The sequence below is a fragment of the Carassius gibelio genome, chromosome B15 (genome assembly GCF_023724105.1).
Source record: "Carassius gibelio isolate Cgi1373 ecotype wild population from Czech Republic chromosome B15, carGib1.2-hapl.c, whole genome shotgun sequence".
In the NCBI taxonomy this organism is placed as follows: Eukaryota; Metazoa; Chordata; class Actinopteri; order Cypriniformes; family Cyprinidae; genus Carassius; species Carassius gibelio.
In genome coordinates, this window is record NC_068410.1 from 7831796 (window position 1) to 7854072 (window position 22277).

Consider the following 22277-nt stretch of genomic DNA (forward strand, 5'->3'; position numbering starts at 1 on the left):
AAGAGTTTTCTTATAGGTGTCAGCACATCTAGCTTGTTATCTTGTGCTGCCGGGTGGGTTTAACAAAAAAAAAAACATATTTTCTAACCCAGATGGAGAAGAAAGACCAACAACTGCCTCCGTCTATGAGAAGTAGTTTCTGAAATCCAACGTTGGTGGCCTGCCAAGATCACAGCAGAGAGGTAGCCATCGAAGCTTTCATCCATCTGGTGTCTTAAAGCAGTCATTCCTTCAGATAGTCAGGAAGCTAGGTGAGAGCAACTTAAGAAATAGCATCAGAAAAAGGCCAGCTGAACCCCACGGTTCAGACAGCTGTTTAAAAACGGATCTCTTTGCCCTTAAGTGGTCTTGTTAAAACAATAAATGGTTTTCTCTAACAATTACATTGCAGTGTTGAGTGTAGCGTTACATGAGAAACCGATTCAAACCAACATGGACTTGAGGTACGTGAAGATATTTAGCCCAGAATAAATCATCAAATGATCATTCTTCCAAGTTTCTCTCTGAAGCACAGTAACGTTTGTAGTGATTCAGTTTGCTGCAGTGGTGTTTTTCTGTTTGTAGAGTCGAGGCATTACTAATCAGGGTGCTAATGTGAAACCACAATAACAATCATGTGTCAGCGGCACTTGCCACCAGATAGAGCGGGCTGCCAGAGAGAGAGAGAGAGAGAGAGAGGCAGTGTGGGAGGGTTTGTGATTCAATAGGAAAAGAGACTGGCATTGCTCTTGATTTATCGGCATTCTGTCTGCTTGTTTACACTGAAGACCGTCTGATAAGGTAAGTCTGATCTTTTTAAGCCAGCAACCAAAAATGATATTATATTAAATAAATTCTCTATATATTTATATTATAAGGCCAAGAAGTGTAAGGATGTTAATTTGATGTGACAATTTTGTACTACTATTTTATTTTTTATTAAATAATAATATATAATAAATAACGCTATAATATTTAGAAATTAAATTATTTTATTATTTTTAAACAATTTAAGTATTTTTATTCATTGTATTTATATAATAATAAACCCCTATTCTTCATTACTTTTTTATTTAACTATTAAATCTGTAGATTTTTTTTTTTTTTTTTTTTTGGTTTGTGTGTGTTTTTTTTTTTTTTTTTTTATGCAAGAGCTGCAGAGTTTGAATGTTCTTGCATTACAGTACTGTATATCAGAACACGAGATGTGATGGCACTGTGGAAACAGTACCGAGAAGAAATGACATATTCTCAAAATAATTATTTATGGAAACCAGTGAAATACAATGAAATATAATGTTTTTGGTCATACAACTAGAGTCAATGCCTAAAATGATTCCTCTCTAAAGTAGGATTAAAATGTTTGCCAGTTTTTTTTCTATTGGCTACCTGCCAGTGAATCAAACCCCACTGTGGATGAATGTCCAATAGTTTTTGGAGATGTGAAGTGTGTTGTCATCTGGCATTTGCACTTGTCCAAGTGCACTGTATGATCCATAACACTCAATGCCAGCTGCCTCATTTACAATTTCTAGTGTGTTTGTGCACTTTAGTTCATTTTAGCTCAATACAATTCATTAGAAATTAGTATTTCATGCTTTATAAAAGTATTGGTTAATTTAACCCACACTATCAATGACATTGTACTGGATAGTAGTAGATTTAAACCAGTTGGTATTTACTTTAAACAAATACAGCATAAAGCACACACTTTTATCAAACATTCAGCAAACTGTTTGTAAGAGTTTTCCATATTGTTTGAAACTAAGTAAACTGAAATGATGGCACTTGTTTATAATGGATGTGCTAGGAAACCTGTGTGAACTTCAAACCTCCACTGAAAATGGGACTTTTTGACTCAGAAAAGTACAGTCAATTCTGTCATTTATTTGTATATTTATCATCATCTTTAATTGTGGCTTAAGCGGACAAATATTTTCTAACGTCACTAGGCTTATTTGAAAAAAAAAAAAAATGTTGTAAAATGCATCTGATTCTATTGATTATAGGCCAGTCTTGGTTGTCAGTTCACTGTTATAAATCTAATATAAAGTTGTTTAAACAAGCTTGGAAGCAAAGGAGATTATGATAATCCAGTAATTACTCAATGGAATATATAGTCAATATTTCCTGCTGTGATTTTTCTTTGGTGATTTGAGTAGAAGTATTCTATTGAAACAGGCATTAGTCTGATGGTATAACAGTGTCTTTATCCGCTATCCTCGTATTTGTCGGCCCATTGTTTTAGGTCTCTAATCCTGACCCTCTTTCAGACAGGAGTCATTAATTACTGTCAGAGTCACCCTGTTCCATGACTCCTCGTGTCCCGTTCTCCTCTACCTTTTCGTTGTGTAACAGACCATCTAGACTGTCTGTCTCCCCAAAGACAATAGGAGGACAATGGATCCTTTTCTTCTCCAGTGCTGAGCGCCCTCACGCCATATCTACAGCAGGGCAAGAGCTCAGGTCTCCAGGCACGCTGACCTCATAGCTCGAACCAGAGGCCTGCTGTGGGTTGGTGTGTGTGTGTGTGTGTGTGTGTGTGTGTGTGTGGTATAGTGACTGGTATAGTGTAGTGTGATCAGAGATGCAGCATTAATGGGGAAAAGCCTGACTCATGTGGGTGTAAAAGGCTCTGTTTGGGAGGTTGGGGCAGTGTGATGTATCTTGTGCGAATTTTTTCAACAGAGAATTCCAGTTGTGTAATCATTTTATTTTATTTATTTAGATAATTGAGCATTATAACCAAAGGCTGGCATATATATATATATATATATATATATATATATATATATATATATATATATATATATATATATATATATATATATATATATATATACACACTAAAAAAACTACATTACGTAAACAATTTTATTTTGTATGCGATTAATCATGATTAATCATTTTACAGCACCTTTAACCTCATGTGTTTTAACAATCTGAGCCTCCTGTACATTAGTGCTTTATTATGACTGTAACATCCATGAGAGAATGGCAGTGGAATGGGAAGCGTGAATGGGTGATTGTTGTGATTTTTATGCGCATCGACTTCCCTGTGTTGTGTGGTGTCAGGCTCCAGCCTGGTCGTTCTGTTCTCTCCCCGGGACGGCCTAAACAATAGCCACTATGTGCAGTAGCACAAGGGGCAGGAGTGTGTGTGTGGTGTTTGTGGAGGCTCTGCAGCATTCACGTCTATACTGATTGACTTATTTCTCTGGTGCAGCGTGTTGTTACTGGATTAACTGGAACAGTGTGTTTTCATCCAGACAGTTGGACACAATGCTTTTTACTAAATTACTTTAAGCTTGACAACTCAATAGGGTTAACTGTATTTTAGTTTGTGCTTAGTGGCCCCTCAGTTGTGTTTGAGTTTCTGTTAAGTTAGATGTAACTTCAATTACATGTTATTGGTGATGTGCAGTGGTTAGTGTTCTAGCATTGTAGTCGCTTCTAAAAAAAACTTTCAAACTTTCAAAAAGTTTGTGGAAGCCTGATTCAGTTTTCTATTTCTTTTGAAACCCCATCTATGCACTGGTGCTTTTAAGATCTCAGCCAATATGTTGAATAGAAGAACTTAAAATGTGATCTCAAGAACATTCAAAGAACTATCTTTAAAGGTTCTACAAAGGTTCTCTGAAGTCTAAAGGCCCCAGTTTTTTAGCTTTAATGCAATAGAACAACTATTTCGGGTTCCGCCTAAAGGACATTTCAGTAAATAGTTGTTAAGAAGATCCTATTTTTTTTTTAGTATGAAGAAAACTTTAATAATCTGAAGAAACTTATTCCACTATAAAGAACCCTTTGTGCAATGGAAGCATTTCATGGCTCTTAAAGCTTCCTCACTGAACCATAAATGTCAATGAAGAATCTAAACTATGATGAAGATATTTGTTATTCTATAACATAAGGCCTATCAGGTAACTCTTGAAAAGATATAGTGTATCTTAAAGATGTAGTGAAAACCATAGAAGAACCATTTTTGGTTCCCAAAGAACCTTTTTTTTTTTTTTCTTAGAGGGAAGAACATTGAAAAAATCTAAAGAACTTTTTTCACTAAATAGAACCTTTTGTGGAATGGAGAGGTTCATGGATGTTGAAGGTTTCTTCATGAAATCATTGATGCCAACAAAGAACCTTTATTTTTATAGCTCTCTAATTAACGATGTGTTTCAAAGAACCTCTTTCTGTCACAGGAACACTCTCCAAGCAGCGCTCGAATGATAATGCTTGCATTCCACTCATGGCATCCATTGTAAATGATGCATACTAGAGTGTGGGGGCATCTTCATTCTCAGTTGCATTGACCTATGCTATGAACGCTGCCACATCCATGTGCTCTTGGCCAGGAGGAACAGTACAGTGCATTGTAGGTTGATCAGAGTGGGTGTCTGTTTATGAATGGCCTGAGTGGATTGAACAATGCTCCCCGCCCTGAGCCGCAGACATTTTTTATATAGAACGGAGGAGTTGAAAGGAGGAGAGAAACGAGCCCACCACCACCTCCTCCTCCTCCTCCTCCTCCTCCTCCTCCCACCGTCCAGCCCGCCCAGCCTGGAGCTTGGTACAGAAGGTAGCAAGAGAGGCCTCCATCCCATCTGTATGCGTGCGTGTCATCGTGAGTGTTTGTCATGCTGCGCTTTTTCTCTGCTGATTAATGCTTGATTTGAGACGAGAAGGTCTGGAACCTTTTGACTGGTGAGTCTTATTGCATTTTAGATAATTTTAGGTGATTTTTTTATCATTATAAATTATATTAAATGTTACTGCATGGGGTTTTGGGGTATTTCAAATGTGTTTTGCTGCATAGATAAGTTTATGAGAGTATAACGAAACTAGAGGAGTATATCGAAGTTGATTGTGGCTGTTGTTCATGCTGTCGCTGTCAGTAAAAAAAAACTGTGTATGTACTGAGAATAATTTAAAGATTGTCACGACGTGAACATAAAAATGTGCTCAGGTACAGAAGGGGAGGGAATGATGGTTCAGTCATGCCTGGTGATGTGCCATGCTGTGCCAACATTTTCCTGCCAAACACCTCAATCACTCACTTGAACGACGTAGTAGGGCTTCATCACATCCCACTTTAGGTTAACAGCAGAGTGGGGTGATGTTGGATCTGTTCTGGATTACTCATAATGCTGATGGCAAAGATGCCCCAAATGATGAAATAATGATCATGTCAATCTCATGATGCTCCCATTCCCTGTTAATACAAAGAATGTTGGATTGTTTCTTGCTCCATAACCAAGGAAAAACATTAGTAATCTATTTTATAGAATCTTAAATGCTCTCTGTTTCCTAAATGCTTCTGGGTTGAAATACAATATATTTCTAGACTTTCTTTTGTAAATTGAAGCGTTACAATGCTGCATGACATGCATGTAGAATCAAGAACTGAGGAGTAACTTCAGTGGATTTCAGCCTAGCCTGCTAAACTGGACCCGGGCCTCTGTCTTCACAGTCTGAATCGTGGACAGGAAGCAGCTATAGTGAAGGTAGACCACTGAGACTGCCATCTGCCCCTATGGCTGTGGAATATTTATCTAGATAGCACAATTGTTACAGTATGATCTTATGTACAAGACTATATCTTCTATCACATCCAGTTTTATTTACTTTTATTTTCTAGTAAATTTTTATTATATTTTAATTTTTTACTTATTTCATGTAATAAATTTATTTAAATTTTATTTTTAATTGTAGTTATACAGTATATAATCTTAAGTATATAGAAATTAGGATCATTTACTATATGAAACTATAACTATATATACTGTGTGTATGTGTGCATGCACAAATTGTTGGAAGATATCCAGTTGTTAATATACTGTATAAAATTAAAATTACATTCATAACACACACAGACACACATATATGTTTGTACGTGTTTGTGTGGGCATGTGTGTATTTATATGTATCTATACAGTCTGTGTGTATAGGATATTGTTGCAAGCAGTGGACATTTTGACAATTAGCATCCCCCGTCCTGGCAGCGTTCATGTGGGTCCTGGCTGTGGGTGGGCTGCTTCATGAAATGTTACACATATCTACATCAGATCATTTTGATTCTGAGTGACATTAACGATCTGACTCATCGATGGATTGCTTCTCACTTTAGCCATTTCTGCATTATTGCCTTGCTAATCTATGAGCTGCGTGAGCTCTGTTCTGAGGTTTGATGACATGTGGACTTTATTAATTATCCCAGAGTTGTTTACTCCATACTCAAATGATCTCCTGGTGATGAAGCTGATAGTTTCATTTTAGTATGTTGTGTGTTTTGACTCACAGGCATTTGTAATCCCTCCCACCGAAATTATGCAAGTTACTGAGAATATGCCCTGCTAAGTGCACATTCATAAACGCTCTCAGCCATACTCGCTTATACAGCAAACAGTGTGGGAGGGCCAGCAGTCGTGTTTTTACCACCATCTGCTCCTCTGGTAAATTTAGAGGGTGCCCAGGCTTATGGACGCAGGATGCGTCGCAGGCTGACAGCAAAGCATGCTGTGAAGTAGGGATGCACGATAATATCGGCACAACATCGGTATCGGCCGATAAAAGCTTAAAATGACCATTATCGGTATCGGCCGATATGAATATTTCTGCCGATGAGCCAAACCGATATTCTCCAAGTGAAATAATTGACCTGTTTTTCAGATGTGAATGTCTGTCTACATTTGTAAAATAATAAATTTATGGTAGAATCAGTACAGAAGATATACATGGATTTCTCTTCAGTAAAATTAAAGTTTACATTTATCAGTATATATTTGTATATATATCGATATCGGTATCGGCATCGGCCAAAATTATTTAGAAAATATCGGCATATCGAATATCGGCCAAAATCCAATATCGTGCATCCCTACTGTGAAGAGACCTGTTCTGAAGAGATCTATAGTGCAAGTTACACGTTTATACAGAGCCGGTTAAAGACTTGAGGTGCATTCAGTCATTTTCCTTCATTTAAGTTCCTTCATTTTTGTGCAATGCTATCCGTACAATGAGGTGTCAGTTTTTTAAGTACTTACTTTACTTTTTATGTATTATGCAGACTTCTCTATTTTCTCAACTGAGGGAAAAAAAAAGATTATTAGGTTCATTAACAAGAAACCTAATACAAAGAAAAACTATACACATTAAAAAAGACAGTTATACCAATACTTCCTCATCGAGGACTGATATCTCTCTTCAGTAAAGCTAGGAATTGACAACAACATTATAATATTATTATGTGAATCATCCAGCCAACAAATACATTCAGACATCAAATTTCTCATTAAAGCAGGGAATGATTGTACTCTTGCCTTACAGAATAAATCACTTGCACTTCTCCATCTTGTTTTTTTCCACCAGCATCCTCATACAGTCATTGCATGCAGGCTTACCCACAAAGGAGCAGTATAAAAAGAAGTACAATATGCTCTAAAAAGTTTTTCTTTACCTGATCTAAACACACATAACATTTTCTGACCAACATATTTGCTTGAGCATATAATTTGACATTACCTATACATATCATCATCATCATTACTCATTTCATTATTAATGATATGACTTAAATATTTTGCTTTAGTACATGGATTTAAAACTTGCCCTGATAAATTCAAATCTGAATGTATTGCACATCATATCTAGTCCCATAATCAGACATATATTAAACAACTGTTGAAAACCAACACTTACCAAACTTTATCTGCACACTTTGATTAGTGCAATATGTCAAAATTCTTAATATGCTATTAGGTACGCCCTTTTTGTCTTAGTTACTGAACAACTTTTGATGATTAACTTTATTGAAAACTTTAGAAGCATCAATAAAGCCGATTATAACGGTGGAATTTTGTCTTTTATGGAGCATATATACACAAATCAGTACTATGGTGAGAATTAAAACCAAATCTTGATACTACTGTCTGTGGTATCAAGATAAACACCTACTCGATCTAATATGAGTCACTCCAAAACCTTTGACACAACACTCGCTAAAGCAATTGGTGTATAGTTATCTATTGTTATTTAAATATTTTTATTTTAAAGTAAAAAAAAAAAAAAAATCTTATTTTTTTATAATATATTCATATTTTCAGTACTAAATACACTTTTTATGTATTATGCAGACTTCTCTTTTTTCTGAACTGAGGGGAGGGGGATCATTATTCTTATTATTTACATATTTTAAAGTATAAAAGTAATATATTTTTACTATAAGTAATGTTTTTATAATTTATATTTATTAAAATAATATATGTTTATGTACTGTTTGATTACAAAATAATATTTTGAAGATTAGTATTGTTATTAAATACATTTTTAAATCCATATTATATTTCTTTCATTTTTATGATTTAAATGATGACTTTTTATTTTATTATTATTTATTTAATAATAATAATAATAATAATAATAATAATTGTATAATTAAATTATTTTTAAATAAATAAATACATTATAATAATATATTTTTATTTGTTACTACTTTAGTAGTAATAGTAAAAAAAATTGTCATATAGTTATACTTAGTATTTTATATATATATATATATATATATATATATATATATATATATATATATAAGCAGCCCATTTGTAGTACGAGACAGTACATCATGGTTCCAATACCACATGGTTTGGGATAATCAAACTGCTGTTTAATATTAGACAGATTTGACTACACAAACACAAACTTTTCATTGAGAGAGGGATGCAGAAGCATAGAAAGGTCATTTAGCAGCTTTACTGATGTAAGACGTCACGTACCATGCAATTTAAGTGTGTTGGCATGTGCTATGCTATTCATGTGTGTGTGTGTTAATTTGGAGTTGACGCTTTACAGTGTGTGTGTTGTGGCGTGTGTGTGGGTTGCTATGGCATGTTGTACGTCTTGATGTCACACAGGCTCACTGTTGTGCATTCGTTCCACAAAGCCCCCCTTTTCAACTATGGGAGTCCCTGGGGCAACTGTCCATTATAAATAGTATTTTGGTTTAGATTGAATAATATTGATATACAAAATATTGCTAAAAACTTCAAATAAAATAAAATCCTAAGGACATGCACTGATTTTTTTTTTTTTTAAACAAATCTCTCATGCTTCACAAGCTTGCATTTATTTAATTAAAAATACCCCCCCTCCCAAAAAAAAAAAAACAGAAATTTTTTTTATTAAAATGTAAAATAACTGTTTTATATTTGAACATAATTTAATTAAAAAAAAAAAAAAAATGATGTAGGAAAAAATATATTTCACAGATTTATCTCACAAGGTGAGTCATGTGAAGATGAATTCCAGCCGATTTACAGGATACAGTGTAGCCTACATGGAGTTGAAACCAGTCCAAACTCATACACAACGGTATCATCGGACCCCTACCTAAAAACCATGAGAATCAGTGTGCCCCAAACAGGCTGGAACAAGAGGGTTTGACCAGGGTAGAGAGGAGGGATGTCATGGAGAGGAATGCACGATGTGGGCTAGAGAAGAAGAATGCACTGAGGGAAATGTCTGCATATTCAAGGCTGCCCACGGCACACATTTGTCCAGCTTATAGCTAAAAGTCTCCATCCTCTTCTCTCTCTATCTGTCTATCTCTGTCTCCCTCCCACTTTGTCATTTTGCCCCATTCCTGCACCTCTGAGGAAGGACGAAGAACAGGAGGACTTTGAGGAACCAGAGCCAGGAGCCGAGAGACCAGTCCTTCCCCTTCAGGAGAGCCCAAGAGTGGGATCTGGTATGAGGCAAGTGTCCTGGATGGTTCAAGGCTTGTTTGTGGATCATGAATGGTCTGTTTGTTTGGATTGGGAATTGCTTCATTCTTTTAAACACGTGCTGCCAGGGGTTTCAGTTCCAAGCAACAGCAGTTTGCTGCCTCTTAGATCTTGTGTGATGGGCATATAAATTAGTTCTGTCTTTTTGGAACAGCTGGTGTCATTATAATTATTCGGTTATGATTAACAAGAATAAAAATGCTGCTTGGGATGTTTGTTTAATGAGCCATTTTCGGAAGGCTTCAATTGTTGCAATGTGCACTGTAAAATATTGCCAGGATTGATAGCATTCAACAGTCATTATAAGAAAATACTGTTTCGTGTGTGTGTGTGTTTTTGTGAAATATTTCTGAAAAAAAGAACAATATATTTTACATACAGAAAATGAAGCCTGGTTGTAAGATTTGTTTCTGCCATAACAAACAAAAACAAAAAAATGCTGTAAAAATTGTATTGCATTAGATATTGGGATGCTTATTGTTAGTAAGTTGTTGTTTTTGTTTTAAATCACCATAATGGTGATTAATCTTGATTATTATTCAGGCCTATTATGGATTAATTTACTTTTAATAAACTGGTTGCCTAGCGGTAAATAAATTAAACTAAAAGTAAATAAATTACAGTTGTGTGGGGGGCAAACTGGACCGTTTTTATATATTAAGACCTTAAAGTGTAGGATACCTATAAGTTGCATTGCCAGTCCTCTGTCATCTCGTAAAATTAATTGGTTCAATAACTGCGTCAAACTCGTGAACTATCAGGGGAATCTTTCTAATATAATAATCTTGGAGATTTCAAAAACAATCCATTTATCAGCCACCATCTGTAGTCCCCGTCTGCTCTGAAGTCTTCAGGGGATATGCGCGCGCGTTTATAAAGCGCGCACACACACCACTGACAAGCGCGCGAATAAAGTCAACAGAGGCAGCTGGGTGACGCTGTGTGAGCGTGGATGAATGTGCTATGAACAGTGCTTTCTGTATGCGCGCCAAACACGCAAGGGTTGACGTCGTACACTCATAAGGAGCAATTCTCTTCTCCTAAACACTGTGTGTGTGAGTCTGTCTGAGAAAGTTTGTCTGTGTGGTTTAAGAGAGCTAATGTTGCTTCTTGATACTGATGTAATTTCTCTGTTGTTTTAAGACAAATCAGAAGAGAAGCTGAGTTGATGTGTTGTGAGAGAACGCCCCCTTGTTTGTGAGGGAAGAACTGCATTGTTCACCGTGGGAGAGGGAATTCAAGTTGGTTGTGGTTCAGCACACTCTGCCAGCAGTTCAAGGTATTCACTAAAACAAATACAAATAGACATTTTAGAAGTGTCCAAAACTATTAGATAATTCATAATATATATGAGAAGCAGCACAAGACATTTATCAAAATATATAGATATAAGATAGATTAGAACTCTCTCTCTTAATGAAAAACATCATGGAGTACTAAAATAAACCTGTTTACCTTCTTCTGATGATCACAACACAAGGGGGGACTTACAGTACTGGACTTCTGTAACAATTATTTTGTCAATAATCCACCACCCAAGCTCCACCTCTGTTTTCTAATATTTATGTCATAGAATAGGGTGAGTCCTTCAGAAACATGTCCAGGTCACTTTTCACCCTAAAATAAAATTAAAAAAAAGAAAAGAAAATTAATGTTTTGCCTAAACAGTTGTTGTACCATAGTTTTTTTTTTTTTTTAATTCTCATTATTGTAATTCTGCATAGATGTATCTGCGTATTTCCATTTTTTTTATCATTGTTCGTAAAGTCTCATAACTATAATATAAAAAAAGAAATTTTCTAATTTTCTTGATTTAAATAAGCATACATTTTAAGGAAGCACAATGATTATTTATAATTTTAGTCCTAGAATAAACTTAAAAAAAATAATAATAATAATTATATATATATATATATATATATATATATATATATATACACACACATACATTTTCTGGGGTGAAATATGTCCAAACAAGTTAAATCATGTGAACTTTGTGTAAGAAAAAACACTACAGATCAAAGCATATAGTATATACAGGCAAAACAACTTTTACACAAGGCTCATGTCATATCATGAACCGACACTCCTTTTCTCCCCATTTCTTGAGAAGTGCAACTGTGTTAGTAGAGTCTGTTTGTTTTGCTGATGCATGTGTTGATTTTGTAACAGAGGTCTATGGTCCAGAGTTAAACTGAGACCATGAAGGGCTTGGAGCTGCTGCTGTTGCCTCTGCTGCTTATTCTGAAAGGTAACAACTTCTGAAACGAATATGCTGTTTCTGTGGATCCTTTGGTTAATGCTGCTGAGATACTATGGTGCATGTTCAAAAACACGGTGTCACTATAGTACTCATCCAAGAGACATGGTAATACAATGGTTTTATTTTATTAACTAAATTACCTGCTCACTTTTCACTTTCTCTGAACAGATGTAAGTGCTCAGTGGAATGTGTGGATGCCCAAAGAAATTTCAGCCATGACAAACTCCTGTGTGGTTATACCCTGTTCATTCACATACCCCTCTGGCATCAGGCCTTACAGAGGGATCCATGGGATCTGGTATTTCGGCCACCCCTACCCCCAGCTTTTCCCCCCAGTGGTGTATAAGTCACGCACAGATATTGTTCATGAAAGTTACAGTGGACGGACCAAGCTCCTTGGTGACTTAATGCAAAAAAACTGCACTCTGCTGATAAATAATGTTGGCGTGGAACATTCTGGGAGGTATTACTTCAGGGCAGACCTGGGTGGTGCAAACATCTACACTTATCCTGACTTCTCACACCTACAGGTGTTGGGTAAGGCCATTTTTTAATTATTCGATTTTGATTTGTCTCCAATTAATAATATTTAAAATCCAAACAAATTGTTTTTTTTTTCAACATTTGCTTACCCTCACCTTATTCTAAAACTTTATGATTTTCTTTCATCTGTGAAACTTAAAATAAGATAATGTGAAAAATTTTGTGTTCCACAGAAGAAAGAAATTCGTAAAGGTTTATAATGAAAGGAGGGTGAGTAATCGAGTAAGAATAAGAAAAAGAAAATAATTCTAAGTTTGCAGTGTGGTTACTAAAACATTGATGGGCTAGCATTTGAAGTCAACATGAAACGCATTTGGTCTAGCATTTGAAGTCAACATTTCAACCACAATCGATTTACTTTCATAGTAAGATGTATTTCTGGATCAAACAGCATATTTAATATGTAGGGCGGGACTTTGGATTGTGGAAAGGAGGTATTCTGTAGAAGAATGGAGCCAGACCTGAATGCTAATTTGTTAAACACAATGAATAAATAGCTATTTTGCTTGATGAAAAATGCTAATTAAAACCAAAAATGCATATTAGAAATTGAGAAAAATTTGACTTTAAATATCTCTTCCTTCTCTAGATCAGCCCAATATCGATGTTCCAGAGGAGATTGTTAGTGACCAAAGCCTGGACTTGACCTGTTATGTCCCAGACAATTGTCCAGACATGAGTCCACAGATCCACTGGATATACACAGACTACCTGCCTGACCCTGTTTTCACCCCTGACAATGTTGAGGACAGCAACACCGCGGTACTGTCCAGCACCCTCACCTTCACACCCAAACCCATGCACAATGGCCAGCGGCTGGGCTGCCGGGTGCACTACGAAAACAACACCTTCGTCTACGAACGCCTCATTTCACTGGACATCAAGTGTGAGTTCCACCAAATCACTATTTTATGACTGCATGTTAATCACAGAGACAATATGTACTGACTTATCCTCGTATCTGTAGATGCTCCTCGAACTGTGTGGGTAAATGTGTCTCAAGAGGTAATGGAGGGAAGCTCGGTGGTCCTGCACTGTGATGTGGACAGTAATCCAGCCCCCACAATAACCTGGTATTTTGGAGACCAAGAGCTGATTTCAGAAGTTGCGTCAAACTCTTCACTGTCTTTGGATAACCTGACCCCAGAGGTGGAAGGTGTCTATACCTGCGTTGGTGACAATGGCTATGGCAGCATGAACACATCCATGTATCTGGCAGTAAATTGTAAGTAAAACTTCATGTTCTCTTTTGTATTGCAGCATTAACCATTTAACGCTACTGTAAGCTATACTTCAGGGAGTGGGAGTGTTTTTGGAAGCAGCCACTGGCAATAGTTTTAGCATTTTTTGATTCAGTGTTGTGTAAATACATTGTATGTTAGCATAAGTGACGTGCTAAAATTCCATTATCCATCTGGACATTCTTCATTTCCTCATTCTTCTTTATTTCCTCTCAAACTGGAAGATCCTCCACGGGAGCCATGGATAAATGAATCTCTAACGTTGCTGGAAGGATCTTCAGTTTCCCTACAGTGCATCAGCAAAGGAAACCCAATGCCCACGTTGACCTGGCTGAAGGATGGGGAACTGGTGGGCACCATTACAGCAGAAGAGAGATCCATTCTTGAGCTGCACGAGATCACACCGCAGGCTCACGGAGTCTACCACTGTCTAGCGGAGAATGAACACGGACGGGCCAGCAACTCATTTAACATTACGGTAGAATGTAAGTCACTGGAAAAGACTGAAAAGTTAAGAAACTGAGCCAGTAGACCATGATTATGGATAGGAACAGTAAATGGAGATGTTTTCTCCAAAGCAAAGTTGGTTTTGGCTTGTGTTCAACCTGTGTGAAGCCTTAAAGGGATGGTTTACACAAACATTTCAATTTTGTCATTAATTACTCACCCTCAAATTGTTCCAAACCCTTAAGACCTTAGTTCGTCTTAATAACACAAACTAAGATATTTTTGATGAAATCCGAGAGCTTTTTGGCACTGTATAGAAAGCTGCACAACTACAAAGGTCAAGGCCTAGAAGGACACTGATTAAAAAAGTACATGTGATAGCTGTAGTTCAACTTTAATTTTACAAAGATACGGAAACACGTTTTTTGTGCACAGAAAACAAAAATAACCTCATTCAGCACCACAGGAATGAGTCTGTAATTAATGAAAGAATTTTGGGGTGAACTATCCCTTAAGGATGGCAAGATTAGTACAGATCACATTTGTCAAACCTGCAGACACCTGCCTAGGAGATTCTAGTGATCTTGAAGGTCTTGATTAGCTGGTTCAGGTGTTTAAACTCTGCAGGACAGTGGCCCTCCAGGAACTCAATTTGACACCTATTGGATAGATGAATGTAGAATAGTTGAAGTTAGAGATGACAATGTTGCAGTACTCAAATCCAGACTGGGACTTCAGTCCGTCTAATGTCCAAGACCCTATTTTCTATGACTGAAGGGTCCAAGTCCAGGTTCAGACGCTCCTCAAAAAATGGTCTTGGACATGAGATGGATTAGAGTGTCATGCGACTGACTTGAGTTGTAGCAGTGTGACAACATTGATAGATATGCTTTTTGACTATTTCTGCTTAATTTTCCCAGTTGCCCCCATCCTCCTTGACGACTCTAAGTGCACTATAGTCCGTGAGGGCGTTCAGTGTGTGTGCATTGCATCGGGAAACCCTGAGCCTGTGATAGAATTCTACCTGCCTGACCTCAACATCACCATCAACAACTCCAACAGCCTGTTTAACTACCGCACATACTCAGACGGGTACACGTCCACTGGGATCATCAAGCTTCAGGACAAGGGTGAAAGGGGGAACAATGGTGATACTGGTGTCCATGTTCACTGCGGCATCAGCAACATATACGGCTCCGAGTCCATCCGTTTGGAACTGCAGCAGGAGAGTAAGTAGACCTTTACTGAAACCACATTTTCATCTGTTAACTTTGATGCATCATCAATGAACTTTACACATTTTTTCAGAGAAGTTCATGATGGCTGTCATAGTGGGGACTATCGGAGGTGTGGCAGTCATCGCCTTCATCATCGCAGCTGTGAGATACGTGGGTCAGAATAATAAAAAGTGAGTATCCTTCACCAGAAAGACTGGGAGAAGAACATTTAGGTGGAGTTTGTGGGTTGGGACTGGGGTTTGTAGGTATCAAAACACCCAAGCCTAGTCATCCATGTTCAGTTTTTTTTTTTTTTTTTTGGCATTTGGTTTTCAAACCATAACCCACTCACAGATGATCCAATTTGATTGCTTAGTAGGATGGTAAACATGCCACATTGTGCATGAAACTGCAGACTAACAAATCTATTGCAGGTTCAATTGCCCCATGCCATTGCTTTCCAGCCGCAAATCCACTGAGCTCTGCAGCAAACACCCTGCTCCTATCTAATTTTGCAAGACAAAATAAAATGTCCCATTGGAAATCAAAACGAAACAACCCAAAACTTGACACTGTGGCACAATGCCACAATTTTATTTAAGGGGTTGCAATGATCCCCTTGTGTTAAAATGGATGCCCAGGCTTAAAGGGAATAGTTGACCTAAAAATTTAAATTCTGTATTTTGCTCACCATATGTTTTTTTTTTCTTCTGAAGGAACACAAGCAAAAATATGTTGCTGAATGTCTAAGCAGTTCTTTTCCATACAATGTAAAAGAACAAGGTCTGTAAACCACTGAAAGATATAAAAAGGTATTGCATAAAAATGTAAAAAAAAAAAAAAAAAATGATGAAGATATTAATTGGTTTTTCAAGTCTTGTGACCAATGTTCATTGAAATCGATTGACCCCAGTCTTCATTCATTAGATTGAAAAGAGCAGCTCAGACTCAAAGAATTGTATGGAAAAGAGCAGCTAAAACATTCTGTAAAATGTCTTGGTTTGGGTTCCACTGAAGAAAGTAAGTCATACTGTTTTGCAACGCCATGAGGATGAGTTATTTTAATGACAGGAGTTTGATTTTTGGTTCAACTATCCCTTTAAAGTGTTGCCGTAAACCAGTTAGTTTACAGTATGGTTGAGTGCGAGACAGAGTTTGATTCTCTGACTCCACCCCCCAGAGAGAATGGTAACCCTGGGCAGGACGTGGGATCTAAAGTGGAGAATCCCTCAATGTTCTACAGCGCAGTCAAGAAGGACAAACAGAGTCTCAGGAAAAAAGTGGTGAGATATTACAATAATGAATAGATCACCTACACCGTATACAGTACTTGCACACACAGTGATAATACAAAATAAAAATGTGCACACCGTATAATAAAATAATCAACAATATGTGTTCTTTTTCATGCATATTTGTGGCAAATTATATTATATACTGGCACTTCTCTAGTTGTAATTAGCTTTCCACACTTAGCTTTAGTATTAAAACAATCAGGAACCACATATTGAAATTAATCATCTATTATTCCTACATACTCTACTGAATTTTTAGATAATGATTTAAAGGGATAGTTCACCCAAAAATGAAAATTCTGTCATAAATCACACAATCTCATGTCATTCCAAAATCGTAAGACCTTTGTTCATCTTGGTCTTAAGGATTTGGAAAGACATGAGGGGGAGTAAATTAATGACAGAATTCTTATTTTTGAGTGAACTAACCCTTTAAAGATGGAAACGTCTGCTACCATCAGAATGGTATGCTAGCTCACTACTCACTTAATATTGCACATTATACACTATATGCTAAAATTAAAAAAATTAAAATAGTAAGTGCAAGCAAGGCACTATTTCTCAACTTTATGCTACATTGTTGTGACCTGACCTCATCATGTTGCATCCGGGGAATATCCAATTATCATCTTGTAAATGGGATGTTATTTTCAATTCTTTATCAAATTTTGTGGATAAATGTCTTAGAAGTCAAATCAAACCATTAATTAATAAAGAGTTGGCTGAAAACTAATAGTTACACTAGAAATGGAAGGCCAAGTGAAACATTGTGCATTGTAGGATACAGTATGATCTGTGATCTGCATAGTCTATGGCAAAACAAACTGGATATATATTCCATATGCTATTTTGAATATAGGCACTGTCACAAAGCTAAGTGTGGATGGTACGTCACAACTGAGGGTTCCAGTGTAGGCCTATGCTTAGAGCATTTCCTGACCACTATTCTCTCCTCTTTCATTGCTTTCTATGCATTCTTTGTCTCTTTTTCTTCCCCTAACATAGCTTAAGACTGAGCTCCTGGGCTCAAAGTTTAACTCCATCCTAGAGGAAGGCACGGTAAGGCTGAAATTTAAGATGAGCATGTAAACAAATGGGTGGAGGTGAAATAAACAAGCACTAGACAAGAAAAGCAAAAAAAATTGAGAAAATATTCAGTTACTACAAAAATGATTTAGATTTATTTCTGTTTTAACAATGCTGTTCACTGCTGCCTGGAAGCTAATAGTTCATGCGCTGGCTAACTCATTCTGTTTAGAGGCTAATTGCTAACAGTGCTTTTTAATGTCTTGTTAAGGACTTGTATTTGACATGACCAAAGTTTTCCTGCTCTGCCTCCAAATATTGTGCTTAAATATTTCCCTAAATGATTTTTACAGGGAGACGACAGTGATTACCAATCTGTTGGCCCAATGGCAGACATGGAGAGGCAAGAGCTGAATTACGCCGCACTAGAGTTTCTTCATGGACGACACCGGGAGGGAGGCTTCAGGAGGGCTGATGGTGACGGCAGCGACTACACTGAAATTAAGGCCAAATGAACCGCGATTCTTCCCTGATGCCTCGGCCAAACAGGACACAGTGGCCACTAGGGCCTAATAATTCCACAGATTTCCCATTTCACCCATGTTACATGTGGCCTTTTCAGGGGACAGCTGTCTCGAACAGTTAGCAGACAATGTGTCACAGGTTGTTTTAGATTGCATTCTCTTAGGCTCTGAGATTCTGGGAATCATATTATCCAATATAAGTCAAATATACTGTACAATAGAGTTTCTTTATGTATTTATCTATGTTTTTGGTTATTTATACCCATTCTTGACTGTAACCATAACAGATATTTTGTCTCTCAATCAGATATGAGAGTATCTGTAGTAATCTCCTGACTTAAAAGACAAAACTTTCCAAAAGGACGTTTTTTTCCCCCCAAGTGTTACAGTGGAGCTTATAGTTTGAAGCAAGCTTGCGGGAAATGGTATGGTTTGCAGGTGAGTCTCAGTCACTAGTGGTCCTTCTCACTGTGTCCGCTGTAAGTCGAAGCATCAGGGAACGAGGCGCTATGTGTGCCTCGACATAATGTATAAGCACTATCCCATCTCTGGGTTTGTCTGGAAGGACTAACACTCTCTTAAATACAGCGGTTGTTTCAGTCTTTTTCGAAGTGTACCAGTCTAAATGCACATTTCAATATTCATCCGCTGATACTTTTATCACATGCCCAGAATTGATTGTTAAAGGAATAGTTCACCTAAAAAATTTCAAGTCACTGAACAAATCCTGCGTATAGCAAGAATCTTTATTTAGTACCACAAAAAACTTCACGGTGTTCAGTATTCCTAGAGTTCTAAAGCCATGTTGACATTAGTAATGGAAAAACATCTGAATGCGATGCGATTTTGTTTTAATTCCAGACTCAAAATTTTAAATACTGAGTTGTACAGACTACTTTTATGGTGCAGTTATGATGTTTTTGTTCTTTTTAGTGATCATTTGTTCCTTATGGGTTTGGAAGAAAATGAGGGTGAGTGTTAATTTTTAGGTGAGCTGTACCTATAAGTCGATACTGGTTTTTTTTTTTTTTTTTACTTTAAATTTATACTTTATCTTCATTTATTTGTATTTGTAAATTGAAACAGGCCAGTAACTGAATTCAAAACTGGTTTATTGAAAGGTTGCTGGATTTTGTTTGTCCCAACTACTTTGTACCCTTTTATTCAGACATATATTTGTTTTAAATATGTTTCAAATACATTTAAATCACCCTGATAATAATTCGGTCAATCCGATGTAGTATATGATAATGCCTGATGGTCATCCCTGCCCTGGTAAAACTCTGCAATCTAATATGGTTTAGCTGATTTGATATAAACAGAAATTCATATTAAATATTGTATTGTTGTAGCTCATCCTTTGAAACTGATTTAGAAATAATTGCCATTTGGAACATATAGGAGGGTATCACTTTGCCTAAGATGCTTGGAATAAATGTAATGTTTTAATGTAATCATGTAATCCTCTGGTAAGGTTGTGACGATAGATGTTTGTTAGATGGTCAGTATATGCAATTAGCCTTTGAAATGCAATTTGACTAACAGATTAATGAGACATTATTATATTAAATTAATTGCATCTTACATTTATTAAGCATTCAAGGCACCTTGGTAGGATACCAACATATGTAAATACTCTGCATGATACACAGTTCTGTGTTGTGAACCTTTGACCACACAACGAGAACATACATTGTGCAACAATGGTGTATATTTAGCAGGAAGTAACACGCAAAATGACATTATATGTGCAACACAGACAGTCCATGTTGGAAGATATATACTCAGATATTTATTTGTAAGCAAACAGATTTGGGGGCGCATTTGTAGGTCAAAGCTAATTTTTCATTTTGAGTGTTGTAAAGTATATTTGTATGTATCTGAATGTGTGATGGCAATAATAATGAACAAAGTAATGTTGTTTCCTTATTGACAACATAATGCAAACCAGAAAACCTCCAAACATTATTTAAATAATAATTTACATGATGTTCTTTGCTTGCTTTCTTTTTGTTTAATAAAAGTCTCCAGCCTTCTTTAAAAGTGAAACAACAAATAAAGTAAACAAAATGATAAACAGGTTTATTCGCTTTATTCGTACATTTTCTTGAAGAAACTGCTTTTCCAGAATTTTTTTTTTGAATAAAGAAAAAACATTTTCATAAAAATAATCTGTGTCCATTATAATGCATGTTGACGGATCCCTCTAAGTTAAAGTGTTAGTAAAACCAAAAATGAAAATTAGCCCATGATTTACTCATCATTAAGGCATCCTTGGTCTATATGACTTTTTTCTTTTAGACGAATCCAGTCAAAGTTATGTAAAAAAATTGTCAATAAATTTTAGGTCATAAAAACTAGAATATTATGTAAGATGTGTTATTGTTGGTGGTGAAATTATTACAGACATTAAAACATGTTAAGTCAACAGTCAAAAAAGTTTCACCGGATTATTAAAGTTATGCACTGGTTTTTCTGTGCCAGACTATGTTGATTTATTTTCCCAGACATAGCCTAATCGCTCATTAATTATGTTGATTGTTTGTATATACAGTCGTGGCCAAAAGTTTTGAGAATTACATAAATATTAGTTTCCAAAAAGTTTGCTGCTAAACTGCTTTTAGATCTTTGTTTCAGTTGTTTCTGTGATGTACTGAAATATAATTACAAGCACTTCATACGTTCGACAATTACATGACATTTATGCAAAGAGTCAGTATTTGCAGTGTTGGCCCTTCTTTTTCAGGACCTCTGCAATTCGACTGGGCATGCTCTCAATCAACTTCTGGGCCAAATCCTGACTGATAGCAACCCATTCTTTCATAATCACTTCTTGGAGTTTTCAGAATTAGTGGGTTTTTGTTTGTCCACCTGCCTCTTGATAAGTGACCACAAGTTCTCAATGGGATTAAGATCTGGGCGGTTTCCAGACCATGGACCCAAAATTTCAACATTCCGGTCCCCAAGCCACTTAGTTATTACTTTTGCCTTATGGCACGGTGCTCCATCTTGCTGGAAAATGCATTGTTCTTCAGCAAACTGTTGTTGAAAGAAGTTGCTGTTGGAGGGTGTTTTGGTACCATTCTTTTTTCATGGCTGTGTTTTTGGGAATAATTGTGAGTGAGTCCTTGGATGAGAAGCAACCCCACACATGAATGGTGCCAGGATGCTTTACTGTTGGCATGACACAGGACTGATGGTAGCGCTCACCTAGATGCCCCAAACAATCGAAAAAGGGCTTCATCGGAGAATATGACTTTGCCCCAGTCCTCAGCAGTCCATTCACTATACTTTCTGCAGAAGATCAATCTGTGCCTGATGTTTTTTTTGGAGAGAAGTGGCTTCTTTGCTGACCGTCTTGACACCAGGCCATCTTCCAAAAGTCTTGGCCTCACTGTGCGTGCAGATGCGCTCACACCTGCCTGCTGCCATTCCTGAGCAAGCTCTGCACTGATGGCACTCCGATCCCGCAGCTGAATTCTCTTTAGGAGACGATCCTGGCGATTGCTGAAATTTTTTGGGACACCCTGAAGCCTTCTTTACAAGAACTGAACCTCTTTCCTTGAAGTTCTTGATGATCCTATAAATTGTTGATTTAGGTGCAATCTTAGTAGCCACAAAATCCTTGCCTGTGAAGCCATTTTTATGCAAAGCAAAGATGGCTGCACGTGTTTCTTTGCAGGTCACCATGGTTAATGGAAGAAAAATGATTTCAAGCATCACCCTCCTTTTAACATGTCAAGTCTGCCATTCTAACCCAATCAGCCTGACATAATGATCTCCAGCCTTGTGCTCGTCAACATTCCCACCTGAGTTAACAAGACGATTACTGAAATCGGATGATTTCACTGCCCCGGTAGTGCTTATTGTCATGAGATCAGACCAATCAGATAAGAGTAAATGGAGAGTCAGTGAGAGCCTCATGTGATTGGCTACAAGAAGGTGGTGGACCCGCCCTCTCCCTGAGTC

At 36.9% G+C, this 22277-nt stretch overlaps 1 protein-coding gene and 1 long non-coding RNA gene across 4 annotated transcripts; one reads left to right on the forward strand and one right to left on the reverse strand.

Moving 5' to 3' along the window:
• Nucleotides 1-10895: 10895 nt before the first annotated feature.
• LOC127972672 (myelin-associated glycoprotein) lies at nucleotides 10896-20385 on the forward strand. 3 transcript variants are annotated; one of them, XM_052576356.1, is made up of 11 exons: nucleotides 10896-11031; nucleotides 11925-12003; nucleotides 12184-12552; nucleotides 13148-13444; nucleotides 13526-13783; nucleotides 14024-14284; nucleotides 15167-15475; nucleotides 15555-15654; nucleotides 16644-16746; nucleotides 17764-17817; nucleotides 18138-20385. In XM_052576356.1, exons 2-11 carry the CDS (start codon nucleotides 11955-11957, stop codon nucleotides 18297-18299), a joined length of 1962 nt encoding a protein of 653 aa, XP_052432316.1. In that variant the 5' UTR covers nucleotides 10896-11031; nucleotides 11925-11954; the 3' UTR covers nucleotides 18300-20385. The 3 variants fall into 3 exon arrangements, with proteins under 3 accessions (XP_052432316.1, XP_052432317.1, XP_052432318.1); XM_052576357.1 differs by lacking the exon at nucleotides 17764-17817; XM_052576358.1 differs by lacking the exons at nucleotides 16644-16746; nucleotides 17764-17817.
• Nucleotides 10906-14744, reverse strand: LOC127972673 (uncharacterized). Its single transcript, XR_008157134.1, has 3 exons — nucleotides 14467-14744; nucleotides 11208-11369; nucleotides 10906-11038 (listed from the first exon to the last, which is right to left on the reverse strand). It is a non-coding gene; the product is annotated as an uncharacterized LOC127972673 (long non-coding RNA).
• Nucleotides 20386-22277: the final 1892 nt, after the last annotated feature.

What these genes read in the sequence shown, in the direction of transcription:
- LOC127972672 (XM_052576356.1), top strand. Translation starts at nt 11,955, where the DNA reads ATGAAGGGCTTGGAGCTGCTGCTGTTGCCTCTGCTGCTTATTCTGAAA. An exon ending in CTCACACCTACAGGTGTTGG is followed by an intron (nt 12,553 to 13,147) that starts GTAAGGCCATTT and finishes TTCCTTCTCTAG; the next exon opens with ATCAGCCCAATATCGATGTT. An exon ending in AGAGTCTCAGGAAAAAAGTG is followed by an intron (nt 16,747 to 17,763) that starts GTGAGATATTAC and finishes CCCCTAACATAG; the next exon opens with CTTAAGACTGAGCTCCTGGG.